General features: G+C 37.5%; 1 protein-coding gene across 2 annotated transcripts in view; it reads left to right on the top strand.

Moving 5' to 3' along the window:
• The first annotated feature begins 5,060 nt into the window (after positions 1-5,060).
• LOC149572987 (squamosa promoter-binding protein 1-like) overlaps positions 5,061-22,554 on the top strand; it is a 32,540-nt gene continuing 15,046 nt past the window's right edge. Inside the window, exon 1 of one of the 2 annotated variants that reach the window (XM_089814131.1) lies at positions 5,061-5,737. In XM_089814131.1, coding sequence (XP_089670257.1) covers positions 5,472-5,737 — 266 coding nt within the window. In that variant the 5' untranslated portion in view covers positions 5,061-5,471. The remainder of the gene's footprint in view (positions 5,738-22,554) is intronic. The other variant, XM_089814129.1, reaches the window with a different exon arrangement.

Raw genomic sequence — 22,554 nt, 5'->3', positions numbered from 1 at the left:
CCCCCCCGCCCACCCGCCCCTCGCCCCTTGAAATTGCTTGTCCTCAAGCAATCCAACAACACAATGAGCTCCAACTTCCACCTGGATCTCAAATGAAGTAATATGTGACATCCCTGTGGACATTAAACCAATTGCAAATGAGCATCATCAGAACCAACCACATGTCCTGTAGCCCAGCACCCAAAACTTGTGCTGATGATGTAGAAGTCAAAATGTCACTAGAAGGCAACTCTGTAGAAGATCTATGAAACCTCTTCTTCCCTGTATCCACCCACATAATAGATATTGGACTGGAATCCTGATTATCACCAACATGCATTGAAAAAAATGTAGCTACAGGCAAACCATATACACTCATGCCAACTGTATCAACAATAGGTGTAGCCACATCAAAATATGTGGACATAGGAACAACACTAATTGCTGCAATAGAAAACTGAACCAAATCTGTAGTTGATGAAAACTCATAATCATCAACATGTGTGCCATCATTAGAACACACATCAACAACTGCATGCATACTACTAAACTCCTCATTGGATGGTTTAGCTGACATAGAATTGGCTTTTGATATGATAGTATCCTCACATTCTCCTAATCCCACTATTGTTGCATCGCCATCCCCTAACAAAGCCTCATATGTGGACTCCTGACTTTGCACACATGACTCAATGCCAAATTGTGAATCAATAATAATAGAGCGTAAACCCACATTTATTGACTCCGCTAAAACACCCACATCACCAAAATCATAGCTAGGTGGTTCTATTCGTGTCTCGATCCCACTTGAGGAAGCAACTACCTCCTACACTGTAGTGACACCATGAGATCCCACATACAAGTCTCCAATAATAATCTTGTTCTCGAGAGAGCCAAAACTATTAGTGGTAACAACTGCATCAACTATCTCTATACTAACTGTAGCAACAACTCTAGGAGCCTCAACCTGTTGAAGCTTGGTGTCGTTATCCTCTGCTGCCATTGACACAATTGCATAACCCTGTGAAATAAGTCCATCATTAGCATTGCAGATAGGACTAGTAGGTGTCATACTAAATATAGGTACATATGCATCAGAGACTTCTATCAAGGAAAACTCAAGCTTCCTTCCCTCTAACCTTGATGTCGACCTTCTAAAGGTGGAAACCATATACCTTGCTGCCCTTTCAATTGTCTCTGGATCTGACAAGCTCTCTATTAATCTTTGTTGATGAAGCTTAAGTTTCTCCATACTCTCCCACAAAGCATTCATCTTTGCACTAACTTCATCATTACTCCACTGACTTCTATAACTGCTAGTCCTCCTATTTTTGTCCATGGCTAGAAAATGCTACAATGCTAGTCATTCCAAATGTAACAACAAGTATAACAATAATATAAATTTCCTACCCCATAGGATGGTAGGAAATCGCTTTGATACCACTGTAATGGGCACCCTAGAAATGCCCAAACATAAATTCTTAGCCCTTTCAACTTCTAATTTTAGTGTTTTGACATTTTGCTAACACTTTTCCCTCTATTTGGCTATCTCAAATTCCCTATAAGACCTCCACAAGATGACATGACTTATAGCTTTGATACCACTATAATGGGCACCTTAGAAATGCCCAAAAATTGAACCAATTGCTGATAGTGATTTTAATGTCTTTGCATAGATTTGAAACCACATAACATGAACAAGAAGCAATTTATGCAAAACTGAAGATTGAACTACTATTGAAATAATATTAGTTTTCAAGCTAATAAAATCAAATACATATCAAACTTTCCAACTCACTAATTACTCTAGTAGTATACCATTTTATTCCAGTCATGATTTCCCAACATATTGCTACAGTAATATGAATAGTGTCATGCTACAACGTTGGTAGAGGAAATTTTTTCCTTCACTCAGTTCAAGACCCTCATAAAAACATTCCTCCACAATGGCATAAGTATCGGACAACGAATGAGAATGGTATGAACAAACACGCAATTTGCCTATAGCTGGAAATGCACCAAGCTACCTGTTAATGAAGCTAATAGCAATGAATTCCAAAGGCCAAACCCCAAGGGAATGACATCTAGAATGTCACAAGAGAGGATAGACGTCCTCTAAAGACAATAATAGTTCCATAACTCACGCATCCAATTTCTTCTCATATTCAACCTTCCTTATAATAGCCACAAGCTCTCCTTTTATTCCTACTTCATAGGATCGACCCCTTTTCACAAGCAATGTGGGATAAATAAAATAAAAATAAATAAAAGAAAAGGCTAACGGTCACATAATTGGACAACTACTAAAGTGGGGACATTACAAGGAGAGAGAGTGAGAGTGAGAGAAATAATGAGGAGAGAGAGTGTAAGGAGAGAGAAAGTGATGAGAGATAAAGTGAGAGGAGAGAGAGTGAGGAGTGAGCAAGTGAAGAGAGAGCGAGGAGAGAGTGAGAGGAGAGGAAAGTTGAGGAGAGAGTGATGAGAGAGAGAGCGAGGACAAGAGAGAGAAAGTGAGAGGAGAGAGAAAATGGAGAGAGTGAGAGGAGAGAGAGAGTGAAGAGAAATAGTAGGAGAAGCAAGAAGTGAGGAGAGAGAAAGTGAGAGGAGAGAGAAACTAGAGAGAGAGAATCAAGTGAGGAGAGTGAGAAAAGAGAGAGAGAGTAAGGGGAGCTTAGAGAGAGAGAGAGAGTTAGATTATTTTTTGTTTTCTATCCACCTACTACTAGATTTGTGTTTTTTATTTTCTATGTAGACTTAGAGTTTTTCATTTTCTAAACATATTATTTTTTCCAACTATAGTTTTAACTATTTTTTCAATATTTTGTAACTACTATAGTTTTAACTATTTTTTTTCAATATTTTCTAACTATTATTGTGTTAAAAACTATCTAACATAATAAAAAATACAAATCTATGTACATAATACTAACTACAACAACATGTAAACATAAAACTAATTAAGATACATTAAAAAATAACCAAGCTTTCATTAAAAACAACTAAACATTCATTGTAATTAACTAAATATTCATTAAATATAATTAAATATTCATAATCAACACAAAAATGAAGAAAATGCATACCCAAATGCTCCAAAGAGGTAAAAAATGGTAGATAGAAATGCTAATGCAAGCTATGATGTCACAGACTTTGCTCTAAGCTCCCTAGTCCACCAACTTGTACAAGTAAGAATGAGACAAAAAGGGTAAAAATGGGAATTTAAACTTTTCCAACTAGTTATTAGGGCTTTGAATGAAGCCTAGGGCTTCTTTCGAAGCCCCTAGAGACCTTCATTCAAAGGTCGGGCTTCATTTGAAGCTTCTAAAATAGGACATTCTCGCTTGCCATCCGATTTCTTCATGATGGAAAGTGGAAACCATTATTGTGGCCCTACCCAAATAAGAATATGGAATAGGAATTGGTATTCTGGAATAGAAAATGGGGATACATATTCCTACTCTTTGTTTGGTTTAGCCAGAATTTGACGAGGAATATGTTTATCCTATGTTTGGTTGTGTAAAAAGAACAGTACTGGTTTTGAATTCAACAGGTAAATGTTGAGGAAGAAAGAAGAACGTATTTGCAAGAAATTGAAGTGATATTATTATTTGTATTGTTATAGGCTTCAAATAACTCCTAATTCTTTAATTACAATACAATAATTGGAAAAACTAAACAAAGATGTCTTCCACAACATAGTTTCCATCATAGGGGACACCGGAAACAACAAATTTCCCCCCAAATAAAAGTATTCTCATTAATGCACAACTCTGCAAGTTCACCACAACCAAAACTTAAACTGACAACAAAAGTAAGCAAAATTCATAAACAAATCTACTTCGTTTGAGGGAAAATGACAACCTAAGAAGAACGAAGAAAACCCCACATAAATTCTCCAACCCCACGGTAACATGACAAAGGGCATTTCCTATTGAAAACTTTGATTTTTTACTAAGCGCCATTACCAGATATCAATGGCAGAAGCTCCTTTGCTTGAAAACAAAGACCCAAACACAATGAGCGCCACTATTTTTACAGACCCAAAATATATTTTCTAAAAAAGTAAAACTAGAATATGAATAGAGATTCCAATTCTACCTATTAGGTGGAATTGCAGATGCTCATTTTTGAGCCAAACTTGGAGTACGTAGTCTTATTATTTTCCTATTCTGGTGCACCCAAACAAAAAAATTGAAAATTTAAGAATTTACCTATGTCTATTCCACTCCTATTCCCACTACCAAATGAACCCTACCGACCCAATTCCCTTTACAAACTAACTTACATTTGGTTTGTGGAATTTAAAAAACCTAGATTTGTACAAACCTTAGTTTAGCCAAATCAAGGTTTTGTATATCTTCTTTCCGACTTTCGAGATTTTCCTAAAACCGTTTGTTTCACTCGGAAGATGCGTGTAAAGACACATTTTTATGTGTAAGCTTGGAGTTGAAGGCAAATTTCAAAAAATAGTCCAATCTATTGTTTTTACACTCCTTAAAAAACAAAACCAGGTTTTGATTGGCATTTGATGATGGATCATGTAGTATGATCCAAAACGTTAGTATGATCCAAAACGTTTAAATTCAGAAGGAAAAAATTCTTACACAATCTTTCCCAAAAATCAATATACAATATTCATGGATTGTGGAAATCTGATAGCTCAGGTTTTGATTTTCAATTCCTACCCTTTTTAGGAAGTCGAAAAACTTAGTTTTGAAACAAAATTAGAAGTCTCGTATGCTAATTCCATTTTGCAAATTTTGAAACAAACGCACAAATTTTCAAATTTAGATTATGAAGAAACCAATTCCTGTCATCTTCCAGAGTCCAAACAGACCCTAAAACCAAACCTCATATTTATGTTCACTACATGGCATTAAACATCTTCCCCCGAACATCTTCCCCCGTTTTCACCAGGTAGGGCATCTCTTTTTAAATTTTTTTTTTTAAACTTCTCTTTGTGTACTTCCTCTATTAGTTTTTGAAATATAAACGCTTCTCTAATTCACCAAAATATAAAACACTCACCTATAGGACACACTATAAATTTCGCCATCAGACTGCCTATCTGTTTTTAGAAAGCGGACATTGTGTACTGTTGGACAAGACACCTCCGACCTTTCCTTTCATCGAGGAATGGATGGTAGCGGTGGCGTTTTGAGGTCACAGCGAATATCCTTGGAAATTCAAGAGCCTCTTCCAATGGACCTGCATACTTTCCAGCAATTGTTCAAGTACAGTCATCTCCTGGTCCCCCTTACTCCAATGTTGTGGTGGGGATGAGGGGAAGGAGACAACGGTGGTGAAAAGCAAAGAGAAATGCATTACGCAGTGCAATGGATGTCTGTACCAATGGACGTGTACGGAGATCGAAACAAGGCTGACAGCTGATGGCGATGGGCATGTGCTTCGATTCCGACCTCCACATCCTTCTCCGCCTCTCCTTTTAATTAGCTTTTCACTGCAAGGCCAATGCTAATGTGAGAGGGAGAATGGATATATCCGAGAGGAACAATGGCAGGAACGCCAATGACGAGAAGTTGGAAGTGGCAGACGGTGAAGCAGCGGATGGAGAACAGGGTCGCAGTGGAGGTAAAAAGCCAAAAATGGCGCAGACTCCTAGGTGCCAGGTAGAGAAATGCAAGGAAGCTCTAAATAAGGATTACTATAGGAGGCACAGGGTTTGTGAGCTCCATTCCAAAGCCAAAAAGGTGCTTCTTTTGGGTTTCGAACAACGCTTCTGCCAGCAATGTAGTAGGTATTCTCTATTCGTCTCTTCCTTCGCCTCCCAACACTCAATGCAGTTTTAGGGATGAAGAAATATAGGAGTAATGGAATTCAAAATGATTTTTTGATTAGCTTGGTACATACATTGTTCCCACACGTATATTTAAAGCTAAATAGTATAAACAAAATTTTAAAAAACTAAAATATTTTTAATGTTATGTGCTATGCCTCCAGAATCTTAGATTTATTAATAATTGAATACATGTGTATTTTTTTTTTTTTGGTAATTGCTATATTGATTGTATTTGTGTAAGGGTTTCCGAGAATTCGCCCTTCTAGTTAAATACTGTATCAATTCGATTCAGCTCTGGAGGATAATGGCTTTCCTCTGCTTCATTGCTTCTTCAATCTCAAAGAATTTCTATTCATACTCGGAGAAAATATCCTATCGGGACAAAAATGGCATAATTGTCTCTGAAAGACCAGAGATTGATACAGTGCGTGGTACCTGCTCCATTTAAAGCATCCAGCAATAACCCCATATTTCTCGCAACGGTCTTTTCAAATAGAGCTTCTTAATCGTTGAAACGGGGCTTACTTGTTTAACAGACCGTAGATTATCTGTTTATGCTTCAAGCATCCAAACCACTTTGAAAGTTGAGCCTTGTCACAACTTGAGGCATCTAGAGTCAAAATCTCTATGATCGACTATCCACTAGAGAGATTCAAGCTACGACATAGTCTTCTAGGCTACGGGAATCCTTATCTAATGACTTACAGACCTTCGAGCACTGTTGAAGTTTCTCCTTCTAGCACGGGGAGTGCCTGTCTCTACCTTCATGGAGCACATTCCTCAGCAATTGCAGCAAGTGCTTTTTGTATTATAGTTTCAATTCTTTGAACAATATTCTTACCATCCAATGCATAACCAACCATCCTCATAGAGATTGCTTCTACCATTGTAGCAGCAGTTGATAAACGTTCAGTCTCAAGCTAGCGGTTGCAAGGCCATGGCATTTCATAGCCATCCAATCGTTCATTATTTTAGATGTTCAAAGATTATGTTTTTGTCAAAGACACAGAGCCTTATCCGTTTGAACTGCTTAAGCAAGGTTGTAGAATATACAACTCGTCCTAGTTGTTTCAGCCTCCTCTGTTCTCATCTGCAGCAATTCACATTCTATATGTTGAGATGGTCATAATATTATTTCAACTCCTCAAAATCAAGTTATCTTTTTCAGTAAACAACAGAAATCACATACCGTATAATGACTTCTAAACACAATCAATTGATAATGTAAAACTGGGGTCCAACATCATAGTTTTCAGTACCAACCAACCATATAATGACTTCTAAACAAAATCAATTGATAATGTTAAACTGGGGTCCAACATCATAGTTTTCAGTACCATTGCCTTAAGTGTTGATAATGCAGTTGTTCCTTATTTTTGTCCATGATTTTGCCTTTGCAAAATGAAGAGAATTTCATAAGAGTAACCGTCAAATTCCAATTGGCTACGCTGATAGAGGAACATTTGGCTTATTTAAACCTGATGAATTTATAAATATTTTGAGGAATTACTTTGTGACGAGATTGCTATTGAACAAGAATCGTGCTTCATTTACTTAACTTATTTTAATAAATTTGCCCTTCCATCAATTCAATGCTAAGGTATCTGTGTGTTAAGTGGCAGTGTCAATGCCTGATATGATAACTAAATTTATATCAGTTATAGTGAGTGACTTGAGCTCGATACATCAACTCTCATGGTTGCTTATACAAGCGAATGAAAGGCTTAAATACTACTTATATTGCATTGAACCTCCCTTTACAATTAAGACTTCCAGCCAGGTTATATTGCTTTTTAATCTCTTTAATACTTACTTTTAGCTTCTCTGTCTTCTCCATTTGAAATTAAAATAAGCATCCATGAAATAGTAGTCTAGAGGATCCCTAGCATACTTAGAAAGAATTGTTGTTCCCTATTTGATAGGATATGTCAGTTAACTCTTAATCTTGACATCTTACTTATATTCTCTCACCTCGTTCATACTCACCATCTATAAGTGTATAATCTTAGATCTATTTTTGTATGCACATGTTCCTTGCTAAATTTTTTTAAGCCTTTATGCTGATCCTGGGGTGACCTCAAAGCTTGTTTGGAGTTCAGTTTAAGAACTGCTAGCACACATTGATGTGTGCTATTGACGTTCATGCACACCAACATATCTGTCCTCAGGAGTGGCTCACAAATACCTGCAAGAGTCCTATTAAGGCTCACACAGATCCATACACCTAGCAAGCATTGATAAACACATTGAAAATACAATAAAGCGTTCACATACCAAAACCATCAGAGCTCAACTACATTAATTCTTTTTTTTTTAAATTATAAAAAGCTTATCAAAATTTTATCACAAGGGGGTTTACAAGAAATTCCTTTCCAGCACCTACTCAGCTATAATTGGATTGCTTTAAATCTATTCTAGCTAAAACTTGCAGGCTCAGTATTCTATTACTTCTCCTTAAAGCTAACTACAAATTCTCTCCTATGCAATTCATACTTACGTGGTACTCAGAATATTAACCCTCTAAAAATTCTATTCTGAGATGCACTTTTACCTATTTGTAGAGCATCAAATTACCAAACGACTAGTGTTGGCACCAAGTATAGCTTACAAAGTGGACTCCAATATTCTCTTGGAATGGTGCTGTTCTCTGTTCACAAAACTCTCCTAGAATAACTAAAATTAAGTTGCTGAATTGGCTGATTTCCTTGCCGATTCTGGGTGTGGTACTGTCTGAAACCATGTACATGCTAGAATACCTACAGATTTGTATAGATTTTTTTTCCGCTTAAAAGTTTTTTGCCTTTTACTAGCCAAATCCTGATGTTTTCAACAATTTTGCAGCGATTTTGCTACAGCTCCAAGGCATTTGATGCAAAGTTTGACTTTTGCACTTTTTCACATGAAAAGGAAAAAGTGAAAACCTCAACTCATTAGTTTGCTTTCATTTTAATCTTTTTCCTATATTTTGCCTCTGACAATTGCAAAGATGATTTCGCCACCTTCAATTGCAAAAAGAAGCCATTCTTTCACAATTTTATTGCAGTTGGACATGGCAGAACGGGTTGGATGTGGCAAAAAGGAAATTATCTTCAATTTGCCTTTTTGAGATAATCTTATACTCCGCACTAATTTTATAAGTCCAAAAAGAAACAAGAACAAATGTCGCTAGAGCTTGAGGAAATAGAATGAGATAACTTGCTTTGGAAACCTACAACCAGATCAGATTATAATAGATATACTTATTAAATACATCCCATTCCAGGGCTAGATCACAAATACATATTGATCTACACAACAAATCTCCATGATTATGTGGGAGCTTAACCATAATGAGGCAGCATTGGCAGACATGATGAGGTGCGCCAAGTATCCTCCACCCTAGGGCCAACATAAAGACATAATCCATTTGGCCTCATGGGGTCCTTTGTTACAAGATTCAAGAAGAGTTGGCAGATTAACGGATTTCCAGATTATTGATTGATTAACAGAGGAACAAATGTGTTCCTTATAAAGAATTACAAGGACGTAGACTGAAGACAGAATTAGAAACAAAACTAGAGACAAGATAGGAAACATTCCTGTCTGGATTGAAGACAAAAGAGACAGGATAGGAAACATTCCTATCTAGACTGAAAGACGGACTATAGACAAGTAGTTGACTATTATAGAAAGTATAAGATATTATCTTAATACCCTCCCTTAATGGTCAACGTACAGATGTTGGAACATACTGTGATAACTGAGACCCTCCTTGGATCTACAGAATGCTGAAACCAAGAAGCTTTGCCAGAAGAGTGCTATGACTCAAAATAAGTTGCAATTACAAAACTTCGTTTGTGTGGAAAAAACGGTAAAACCCAGAACCTCACGCAACCTTGCGTATTACAGACAACTTGAAATGATTTTTGAGGAGAAAATCAACAAACCCAGAAAAAACAGAAACAGATTCGGAAGGCGAAAAATGCAGCTTCGCCTTGATCAGGAAGCTCGACAACTTGTGCTGTTGGCTGGGAAGCATTTTGCCTTGCTTGGGCAGCCAAACGTTTCCGGCACTCGAATTTCATATGGCCGAACTTGTGACAGTAATTACACTGTACATTTTGCTTCGTAGAGCCATCCAAGGATTGAGCAGAAGGTTGATGCTGGGAAGGTTGAGAAGACTGATGGTTGCCAATGTTTTGTTGAAAGGATTTTGCAGCAAAGGCTTGCTCAGTGGAGGTGGAACTGGAGCTGCTACCAAACTGTTCTTTCCACCGATCTTGCTGAAGCAGCAGGGTGCAGAGATCAGTGAACTTTAGATCAACACCAGTAGATGTGATGTTGAGAGTCTCGTTAAAATGCTCATAGGATTTTGGTAAACTCCGAAGAGTGATTACCACAATATCCTCTTCCTTCATCTTGCGACCGATGGCAAGTAACTGATCACGGATTTCCTGTATCCGATTCAGGTGTGCCTGGAGCGAGATGCGCTCATCCATGACAATAGAAAACAGAGTGTTTTTTAGAAAGAAGGCTTTGCTCTTGTCGGAAGTCTCAAGAAGACCTTTTAGATGTGTCCAGATTTCGGCAGCTGTCTTGCTGGATGGAATCTGAGAAAGCTGGTCATCAACTACAGATAGTTTGAGAAGCATTATTGCCTCTCGATTATTCAGATCTCATGTATCTTGATCAGGACCCGGAGAAGTCGGACGCTGCGTAACACCCAGAACAAGTTGATCGATGTTTCGATATTCGAAGATTGCGATGATGCGCTGCTTCCAGGTTCCATAATTGCGACCATTGAATTTGGAATTATGTTCGAGCAGAATATTTGTCAGAGATGCCATGGCACGTTTTTCAATGAAAAATTGTGAAAATTTGTGAAGGCACGTTCTTCGAGGAAAAAATACGAAAGACCCAAAAGAATCAGAGAAGGACCCAGAAGAGAGCTCAAAAAACCCAAAAGGGATTTGTTGTCGTTTTTTGCATCCGCTGGCTCGAAAATTGAGGCACAAAAATCGAGGCACCCAGAAAAAATGGACGACAACCCAATTGAGCTCTCGAAAAATCCACCAAGAATTTGCAAACAAAATATTTTTTTGACCCCAAAAATTAGGGTTTCGAACAAAATATCAGGCAGTGGCTATGGAGGTCAATAGTTGTAGAAAAAATGGCGGATTTGAGAAAAAACATTGCAGAACCAGACCAAGAACTAGTCGGATTTAGGGCTACAGCTGTTGGGTGGAGGTCACAACAAGATTGAGGCGGAAATAGGAAGCTTTGGCACATGTTTGCGGCTCCAAACGTGAAGGAGAATTCTCGACGCAAATTTGATGAAAATCGTAGGTTGTAGACTCGATTTCCTTTGCAAATCATGTGGAAAACGCAAGCAAAACTCAGTATTCAGCAGAGTAATTACTGGTTTTTAGCAGTAAAAAAATGCAACTTTAGACACCCAAACGAAATTGCATTTTTCAGATGGGCAGAAAAAACGACCTCCAAAAAACTTCCAGAATTTTGATTTTTCAGTCTCTTGAAACCCTAGTCAAGAACAGGCAGCAATGAACTTCAAAAAAAAAGAGAGAGAGTTTCGAAAATTTTAGAGTAAATAATTTCCAAAGAAATTATAAAATTCTCGAAAAAAATTGAAGTATTGGCTCTGATACCATGTTACAAGATTCAAGAAGAGTTGGCAGATTAATGGATTTTTGGATTATTGATTGATTAACAGAGGAACAAATGTGTTCCTTATAAAGAATTACAAGGACGTTGTTTCTAAAAGAAACAACGTAGACTGAAGACAGAATTAGAAACAAAACTAGAGACAGGATAGGAAACATTCCCATCTGGACTGAAGACAAAAGAGACGGGATAGGAAACATTCCTATCTGGATTGAAAGACGGACTATAGACAAGTAGTTGACTATTATAGAAAGTATAAGATATTATCTTAATATCCTTAACAATGAGAAGGGGGAGCCTTCCTTGTAAGGTAGGAGAGACTGTGTCTCATATACTGTGGTTGGTCATCCTATTTTGTAACTGGATTTTTACATAATTGTTGGATGCAAAATATCCACCCAACGATGCCTATCCATATTATGGAGAAGGGAATGATGAAGATCTTACTCCAATAAAATGGTCTAGTCTTGAAACTTGCAAATTTGATGACATTATTGAAGCTAGTTACCAAGTATACTAAGTGGTGGGTAGATCAGAAAATTCACAAACTGATGGAAAATAATATTGCCTTATAATTTGATGGGCAACATGGAAGCACATTCTTCTAATGATGATGAAGCAACCCACATTGCTAGAAACCTGAAAGTATACTAGAAAAGATACAACAAAAACTTCAGCAAGATCAAGAATGTTGCAAATGACAAAAATAAATCAAATTAGGTTCATCCTTCAGCTTGCACTTTATCCATAAAGGAGATTGATTTCATGAATCAAAACAAAAAATCAATTGCTGAAATTGAACCACAAGTGGAGATGGAAATTCCTCCAATTCATGAACATAATGCATTATTGAGTCCAGGAAGAGAAAATAGTAAGTTCTCAAGAAAAGTTTGCAACTTCTCGACAATATATTGCCAACTTCTCAGTGGAGATTTCAGTGCAAAAGACATGAAATTTCTCGCCATGCCCAACTTCTTGTGAGAAACTGATATCTTTGCCACTTATCGACGAGATTTTAAACTATGGGTACACTTAATAATTACCATTTTATAGAGTAAAATTTTAACTGCAATCTCGATATCTTCAAGCAACCTAGTATTAAGAGCAAAACCTTCACACCTCTTTTTTCCATAGACTCTTTCTTCTAGAGCTAAAATGGTGGTGATAATTGGACGATGGTTAGAGCATGTGTATGGAATAGCACTCATACTTGTCGCTTTAGAATTGAATCCAAAGAATTCTTTGTTCACATAGAACCTATCTAATTTGGAGTAGATTCTTTTGCTTCCTTGTTGGAAATTAGACCAAGTGTGCCATATATCTTTATGAGTGGTCTTATTCCTTGCCAATGGGTCCAAAAGCTTGTGCTTATTTGTCATATTGTACAAGAACTTTTCATTTCCTTTCCATTTTGCTTGATCCTTGCTACTTTATCTCGAGTCCCTTCATATTGAAGTCTCCTCCCATGACCCCTGATATGTACTTTTGTTGGAACAACCGCTTCCATAGTTCAACCCATTCTCTATGGTCAATAGAAGCATAGATCTTTGATAATACTACTTCCATTCCATTATATTTGCAAATGACCCAACAACCCTATCACTTGGGGAGAATCCCCAGTTATCAACACATTTACTCCATTTAGGGCTAAGCAATATGGCAACACCCCCCTTGCCCATGCCCTTATGATGTTTGGAATATAAGCCTTTGACATCCTTTCAAATACATTTTAATGTAATGTCAAGGGTGAACCCAACCACCTTGACTTCTTGAAGAAAGAAAATGTCAGTGTTTTTCTGCATTAGCAAGAATCTTTTGATCATATATATTTTTAGGAGATTCCAATCCCCTGTAAAGATGTAAAAAGTATTAGTGGTCTGTATCTATGGGAGTTTTAAAGCTCCTGTTACAACTTGGAAGTTGTTTGTATTTTTTGTGGGGTTGTTTGCTATTGGTAGGGCTAGGAGGCCTCCGCCTTTTTTTCTTATTAGAGTTGTCTCTCACTTCCTTTGGCTGGGGTTCAATTTCTACTTTTTGTTCAACTTTCTTTGCCCTACACCTTCTCTTCTTTTGTTGTGCATTAAAATAAAAACTGCAGTATCTTTCTATGCATCACTAGAAGGTGCTTTAGCCTCTTAATTTTTCCATCTTCTAGTTTTTCCATAATATTAGCTACTGAAGGCTTCTCATTTGGTTTACTCAATTGTGAAGCGGTGATACCGCGAGGGACTATGACCCTTCTGATATGAATGAATGGTGAATTCTTGGGGTGGATGTAGTAGTGGGAGGGGGGCTGGAACGACAACAAGAGAATAACTATTGAGTTTATCTTTGTCCCCATAGGCTCCTTTAAGAGCATCGAGTCCATCAACTGGAACAATTGTATTGGTATCACTGTTACACTTCTCAACCCCATGCCTAGAGTTGCAAATATGATTTTGTCCTTGTTTAATTACTTCTTCAGAGAATTCACATTTAAGAATTTGGATCCTGATAGTTTCCTAATCTTTTTAGGGGAAATTTGTTGGGCATTTTGCGTTCTTTGTCTTGGGAGAGTTGGACTCCAATTGAAAATCTAGAGATTAGAGATTAGGAAACTCTTTAAGAGTAGAGTTAAGATCAACCTTAGATGAGTGTGGGGGATCAACATTTTTGTGGAAAGCATTTTTTAGGGCATTAAGTAAAGTAGGCAGAGCCTTAGATGTAGGGGGTCGCTGAACCAAGAGAATTGGCAGTTCAGAGGCGTAGATATTCACTAGCAGAGCGGGATTAGTTGCGGTGGGGGTTGGTGGAATAGTGGAGAATGACTTGTCACAACTCTTGGGGAGCAAGGGAGTTTATTTTTTAAGGATCATCTCATGTGGCCTTCCTTCCTACATAGGAAGCAAATATTAATGGCTCCAAGAAATGTAATTGGGCATTTAATCATCTACCCTTCAGTATCAAATGTGATAACCTTTGGTAGGTCAAGGCTTGGTTTAATGGAAATAAGTATCCTAGCATCAGTGTGGGGCAATAGGGTATTTGTTTTATCTACTCAAACAACGTTTCCATTATGTTCTAACGCTTGAGGGGATCAAGTTCCACAAGATTGGCAAAAGGTTTGTAGCAGTGAGTCATCTAGGGTTAGACAGTGCAAGGATTTCCTCACATATTGTTTCTGGTGACTAGGTGACCAAGACAAAACCCCATAGTTACTCAAATTGATTTTTGAACATTGCCTTTTGAGAACATGTTTTTGATTGGTAGGGTTGGCCATGAATATTAAAAACAACCCTTTTTGAATCATGCAAAAATAAGTGAAATCAAAACGTAGCTTCCTAGACCATACATTGTGCAACCACTCATTTAATAAAAAAAGAGAAGGAAAGTAAGAAGAATCTTGGGCTGTGAGGAAGATAGCAGAATCCCTCAACCTATTCTTTTTCGATGCAATGGCTAAAGGTATGTGGAAATTGGGCTTACTAATAACATCTCAGGAGAAGGGGGCTTACTTGAATCCTCGTTAGAGGGATGAGTCTTTGGGTTTTTGCTTGACAACACATGCTCCATCTCAAACTTGGACTACATTTGCAACCACTTGTTGAACGATCGATTCTTGACAGAGATTCTTGTAGCAGATGAGGTTAGTTTTGTTTGTGAAGTTTGCCCATTTCCATACGTAGTTGAGCTCATAAAATCTAGTCGATTTAGTGTGATAAATGTGAATGGAAAGCGGACAATACTGGCAAGAGGAAGGCTTTCCACTTAGAAGGCCTACTTAGAATTCGGGTTCAAGAACACACTTGTAGAGCCTTCTTTCCTGCTAAATTAGGAATTAAGACTAAAAGAGGAAGATTTCAACAAAAGAGGTAGGTTTGTGTTATTTTATGAAAGAAAAATTCTTTCCTTTTCTTCACAAAATAAATTGATCTCTTTTACTTTATTTTATTTTTTGATTTTGATTTGTGGAGTTGTATGTTGTTTATAGATTCATAGATTAGCAAGTGCTCTTCTAGTATGGCAGCCCTTAGTTCAAAATAGTCCTAGGCTCCCCACTACAAAAGTATGTGGAAATGATTTAGCTTGCTCATTGGATACATTTTTGGAGACATGAAAGATTGGTTCGGTTCTAACTAAAGTTTGGATCAAATTATTTCTAAAGTCAATTGCAAGGAATCAAATTTGGCCCAAAGTTTGTCGAAAGGAACTAGACTGAACTTAGGCAAATTTGTAGTGAATTTCAAGTATAGTGGTAAGACCTGGCCCAAGTTTGACATAAGAATTCTTTTTTTGACTCTTTTTGGTCTATTTTATTCTATGTGAACATCCAACCCCAAAATAGGCCACATGAAAGGCCTAAATGAATGTTTTATATTTCATTTGTGCATTTGTGCTTCTTATTTGCTGCAATTGAATGATGATGATAGGTTTGATGATTTTTGATAATATTTGATCAATGATGGCTGATTGTCAATGTTGACATTGCTTTTTTTTAACTGAAACATTCATATGATGGGTGTATTTGATATGTTGCTTTACTATTAGCATAGTGGTGTACGAATTTATTTGTTGTTGCTTATATATATAACACATGTTTTTGTAGGTATGAACCCAAAACAAATTCAAAAAAGTTTTGATCAAATCTCAAACCCCAATCTAAACCCACAACTTAGGTTTCAACAAATGCCAAGTGAAGGAGGTTTTGTTTGGGTTTGCTATCAACGCAAAGAGGAATATAGTAGCTCCTATGGTAGAGTAAAAGCATATTTGTGCTTTATCCCTCAGAATGACATCAAGTTTTGTCTAGGGAAACCAAGAGTTGAAAGACAACCCCTATGTAAAACCCTTCTTGAAAACCATTTTGTTCTAAAAATATTGAAGAGCAAAAGGAAGTAGATGAAGTAGCTGGGAATCCAATTGTTCATCCTCTGCGAAGGTCTAAAAATAATAAAAAGCATTAAAGGCCTCTGGCTCTATGACTTCAATTTTCACTTCTAGTGAACAACTTGTAGGGCCCATTCATTCTTGCATGTGACAAATAAGAGAACAAAGGGGCCTTTGGAAATTCCATTTTCACAATGAGGCTAGAGACATTGTGAAGCAAGACATAGCAAGATGCATTTATACAAATGAGTTAGTATTTAATGTTGTTTTCTCATTGTATAGGCAAAAAATGGTGAGATTAGTTAATGAGGCTCTAAGGGGGTATTATAAATGATATGTTATGAGAAGGTGTGCATCACTTTATTGGACAAAGAGATGAAATATGTGGAGCTTTCCTTGATGCCCATGAGAGATTCATGGATCCAAATAGTTGTATCCATAATATTTGATGGATGGAAAGATGCTAGAAATTTCCCTTTGATCAATGTTGTTGTAGTGTCATCGAGGTAAAATGTTTTGGCAGTAGTGGATTGCAAAAGTGAAGTGAAGGACAGTCCATTCGTTGCAAACGTTCTCATCCATTCCATTTAGCAAGTTGGCCCTCATAATGTTGTTCAAGTAATAACAAGCAATGCGAAACTTTGTAATAACAAACAATGTGAAACTTTGTAGTGTTGTCGGCTTATTGGTTGAAAAGCACTTCAAACACATTTTAAGACATCTTGTGCTGTCCACTCACTCAACCTAATGTTGCGAAAAGTTCGCAAGAAGATTGAGCGGACCAAATAAATGTGTGAAGATGCCCAGGAGATCCAAATGTTCATCATGGACCACCATATGTCCTAAGTTATATTTAGACAATTCTCGAGATTGGAGCTCTTGAAGGTAAGTTAAAAAAATAAAATATGCTTTATACTTTAATTTAGTAAGCTTTCTATTTTTTTAATTTTAATTTATTACTGTTTTGATTTTGAAATAGGTTACTGAATTCTGTTTTGTCTCCAACATTGTTTTGAGATGGTGAAGGTTAAAGAGGCATTGTCTAGAATGGTTACCAATGCTAATTGGAGCATATGGAGGCAATCTGGTTGTACAAGGGAAGCTGCCAATAAGGAAATGATAGTAGACGACTCTTGATGGTATGGTGTTGAGCACCTCTTGAGATTTATTGAGCCCGTGTTGAGCATGGTTCAATACATCAACATGGATAAGCCTTGCTTGGGTGAGGTATATGATGGCAGAGACTCCATGATTGAAGATATTGAAAAATCATAAATGAGAAAGAGCAAGCTCCTAAAGAAACCTTCTTCAAGGAAGTACAAAAAATCATGGTGGAGAGATGGAACAAAATGACTATCCCTTTGCATCCTTTTGGCTTTGCATTGAGCCAAACTACTATAGATGGTCCTTGAGGCAAGTAGCACTCAAGTTATCCCATATATAGATTTTGAAGTTGGTCATGGGTACAAGGCAACTCTTTGTAGACTCTTTTCCAATCTCATATGACCAATGGCGAGGGCTGAATTTATGAGTTTCAGAAGCACCGATGGTTGTGGTCTTGACATTGTTGAAGCCAAGAACAATGTTAATGCCCATAATGGTGGTACTTCCATGACACTCTTGAAGCCAAGAACAATCTTGATGCTCATAATTGTTGTACTTCCATGGACAAATGTACCAACACCTACAACCCATTGCCATCTAAGCAATATCACAAGTTCTGTAACTCTCAAGATTCTAATTTCTAAATTCTTGTTTATGAATATTGATTTTATATTTAGATATTTTAATTCAAAACTCTAACTTTCTAATTTCAAATTTGAAAATTGTAATAGGTTGCTAGCTCATCATCATCCAAGATGAACTGGAGCACATACTCCATACACTCAATAAACTGCAATAGACTGCATTCCAGGAAGATGGAAGACTTGGTCTATGTGTATTTAAATTGAGGCTCCTTGCAAACAAAGACAATAACCATAGAATGGGGAGGCAAAGCATTGGGATTTTGAACCATCGTGGGTGCAGAGTCGGATGATTCAATTGCTTGCCTTGATGCACTTGCAATTGATGATGATGTTTACGATCTACCTAGTGATATTGATGCTACTCTTGACACTAACATTGCAAGTACCAATGCCAGTGGCACTATTTGTGCTTCTAATATGTCACCACTGGAGGATGCTGATATGTATGATGACTTTTGATGACATTTGATCAGTTTTGGCTGATTGTTAATGTTGACATTATTATTTTCAAACTAAAACATTGATATGGTGGTGTATTTTGGCATTTTGCTACATGCCATTTTTACTAAAACATTAATATATATGGTGGTGTATTTTACGCTTTTGCATTACTAGTAGTGTACTAGTTTGTGTATACATAAGTTTTTGTTCGGACAAACCCATCTATACACACACACACACACACATACTTACATAAATACATACATGTATTTATATATAGACACATGCACACACAGACACACAGACGCACAGACACGGACATAGACACACACAAAGATGTATACGTTTTTGTTCGGACAAACCCATCTATACACACACACATACATACATACATACATACATATATTTATATATAGACACACACACACATAGACACACAGACGCACAAACATAGACACAGGCACATACACAGAAACAGACCAGGCACACACACACAAACATATACACATATTTATGTTTTTGTTCGGACAAACCTGGAACAAATTCAAACCCACCTTAAAATATCTTTGAATGAATTTTGAACCCAAATTTGAACTTGAACCAGGACCGGCAACACACACACACACACACACACGCAGATGTATACATTTTTCTTTGGACAAACCCATACACACACAGACATACATACATACACACATACACATATATTTACGTTTTTGTTTGGACAAACCTGGAACAAATTCGAACCCACCCCAAAATATCTTTGAATGAATTTTGAACCTGAATTTGAACCTGAATGAGGACCAGCAACTTCGAGGTACAATATTCTGTAAATCAGTATTTCTTAGACAATTCACAGCATACCAATCTTGATATTGAATGTCAATTTATTTGATAATCTCTGATTCTTTCTCAGAAATAAATAATAATTCTCTGATCCTTTAGATCATCTCAATCCATGATCCCCGTTCCCTCTTGATCCTTTGATTGGTGTTTGAGGCTTTATTTATATTTCTATCCACATTAAAAATTACTTCCCTTTGAAAAGTTATTGCTTGTAATCGTGTTACTTCACCCTTTCCACATTTGGTGATCTATGGCAACCTTAACCGATAATTAATTCTCTTTTAACGTGGCATTGCTAAGTAATTCTGTCTTCTTGATCACCGATAAAATATTATGTTTGTTAATTACTGTTAATACTATTAAGGCATGTTAATTATTAAATCTTATTATCTTAGATCAAATTTATACCAGTAATTGACTTGACTTGAAATACAAGTTACTGATTTGTCATGCTTGCAATAATCGATATTGCCATCAGTATCATTAATATTTAACTCCAATAATGTTTGGATGTGAGATCGTAGGGGATATTGAAATTCATGAATCCAAAGATAAAAAGCGAATATGTCTGAGAAAATAAATGGTCCCATAATAACTTGTCTTCTCACACGTTATTGTGAATGATGGTGTTTTACTAATTCATGATTTGGCTTAGGTTCTCCTGCATATGATATATGGCAATGGCATTTTTTAAACAAGAGATTTCAGCTGCCAATTTATTTAATGATTGTCGTCGGTAGATATTGTGTAGCCGACAAGGTGTTGTCGTCGGTAAAAATTTTGTAGCCGACGGGTAGATTAGGATTGTTATGTAGCTGATGGACTGCTTCGGGAAGGTTCGGCGGAAAGTATTTATACCCTGTTTGGGATCATTGTAAATCATCTTATTTGATCGAGCATAATGTAATGTCTTGACATGTGCAAACAATAAAAGGAGTTCTGTTGTAGCTGTTCTTGTTCATCGTGTGTGTGCATTGATCCATTTAATCTATGTGGTAAACATTTGGCGCCGTTGCCGGGGACCGAACCCGGGACACCCGCGTGACAGGCGGGAATACTCACCACTATACTATCCACGTCCACTCTTTTTCAACCGCGCGGCTTGCCCTGTGGTATCTGTGGTGGGTTCAATCAAGGTTTGGCAGAGTGTTCGATTTCGACGAAGAAGTCTATCTCGGCGGACGGTTTTTCGGGCAAGTAAGTAATCTTCTAGTAGTTAGTTGACGGGAAAGAAGAAAGCAACGAGGAAATATATTTCGAGGCATATTATTTGTGGGAAGGCAAAAGCATCAGAGCAGTTAGGAGTAATAGAGAGGTAGAACAGATGAAGGAGGCACAACAGCAGACGAGCAGAAGTAGGAGCAGCTAAAAAAAAAAATGAACAGTTTAGAATGAGTAACGCATGATCCTGAGGGGAAGGGAAAGACATAAACAGGTGGAAAATGTGAGTAGTTGCCAGAAAGAGTGTGGGATCGAAAGCAAATCACAAAAATGGTGTTTCGTGTGGCTTTGGAAGTGCTAATTTGGCCTTGGTGGCGAGGGGCGCTGCCCCTCGACCTCGCCCTGTATTGCGACAAGGAGCGCACCTGGGGTGCTGCCTCAAGACCCCACGGGGGCGCTACCCCTCGACCTTGCTGGGGACGATGCCCCCTAGACCCCCAGTCGTTGTGGTTATCATTCGTGGGAAGTGTGACCAGTTGATGAGACCTGGAGTTGCTGCAGGCATGGAGTGTCTGTGTACCAGAGGCACTTGGAGTAGGTGTTGGATGTGAAGTTGTTTTGGTGGATGTATAGAGAGCTCGGGAGGAGTTGATCATCCAGTTGAAGGCAATATAGTGATACTTGGCTTAGTGTACCCAGAGTTGGCAGCATAGGTGGCTATCAAGGTCAGCTTGATTAAGGAGACAGTATTGTGTGAGCAGAGGCTATAGATATGCATGGGTTGGAGACCAGTTTGGTGTAGGCACAGGATGAATGTGAAAGTGATCTATTTTGTTGTAGCTAGTCAGTTAATGTATTTTGTTTGTTAATTTGTCTTAGATATTTTGTAATTGTCGTCCGGAGACGACTTTTTCTTTTGGGGGGGATGATGTCGTCGGTAGATATTGTGTAGCCGACAGGGTGCTGTCGTCAGTAAAATTTTTGTAGCCGACGGGTAGATTAGGATTGTTATGTAACTGACAGACCCCTTCGGGAAGGTTCGGCAGAAAGTATTTATACCCCGTCTGGGATCATTGTAAATCATCTTATCTGATCGAGCATAATGTAATGTCTTGGCATGTGCGAACAATAAAAGGAGTTCTGCTGTAGCTGTTCTTGTTCATCGTGTGTGTGCATTGATCCATTTAATCTATGTGGTAAACAATGATATTGTTACCATGTTTTGAGCTCTTCTGAAGATATTAGTCATCTTTACTCATTTTCGATCTGTACTTAATTAATCGAATCCCTTTGCATTGATGTTTATCAAATCTTGTCGTATTCAAATAAAGGGCATGAGGTTCATTTTGGTGTTCTCTTATCCAGGAGCATTGTGATGTTAGCTCAAGAATTGGGCAAAATGTTATTTATTGAAGATGATTAGTAGGCAAGGTCAGTTGACCTTAGACAAAAGGATTATGTCATGATACTATTCCACAAGAATTTCACATTCAATACCTTCATCTTGAATCCACTGCTACCTTTTTCGTTGTTTGTGAGTTGGCTTCTCAGGTATGCCTATTGTCACAATATAGACATTGATAACTGACCAGGTAACCACTGTTTACCAAAACTGAAGTATAATCAAAGGCCGCAACATGTGCATTACCCATGAAAAAGTCAGGGTTACCAAATTCGTCAAGATCTTTTGTTCTCCCCAAGGATCTCAAGTAGATAGCTAATAGGACTTATAGTAGTAGACTCATAAAACTGAAGTCCAACATCAACACAGTTATTCTTAGGCATCGACAACTTGTCATCTACTCAAGAATTCAGTTGCTTATTAAAAATGGTTAAATCTATCTTATTCACAATCGTCAGCCAAAACAATAACAATGAAGTGTGTAACTATAGTCAACTCAAGTTTAAAACTTGGGTTCTTATGATAATCTCAATGTCAAATCAGGGGACCTGAACTTACTAGACAATCCTTCCAAGTTTAAACTGGTATTATCATAAAGAACATAAATCTTAATTGTCAATCCATATTTTGAAAACTAAGAGCACGAAAAC

The sequence above is a fragment of the Cupressus sempervirens genome, chromosome 2 (genome assembly GCF_028749045.1).
Source record: "Cupressus sempervirens isolate cs-2001-9-10 chromosome 2, ASM2874904v1, whole genome shotgun sequence".
NCBI classification, from domain to species: Eukaryota; Viridiplantae; Streptophyta; class Pinopsida; order Cupressales; family Cupressaceae; genus Cupressus; species Cupressus sempervirens.
The sequence above is the reverse complement of the archived record's forward strand: the minus strand, read 5'-3'. Positions and strand labels throughout refer to the sequence as shown.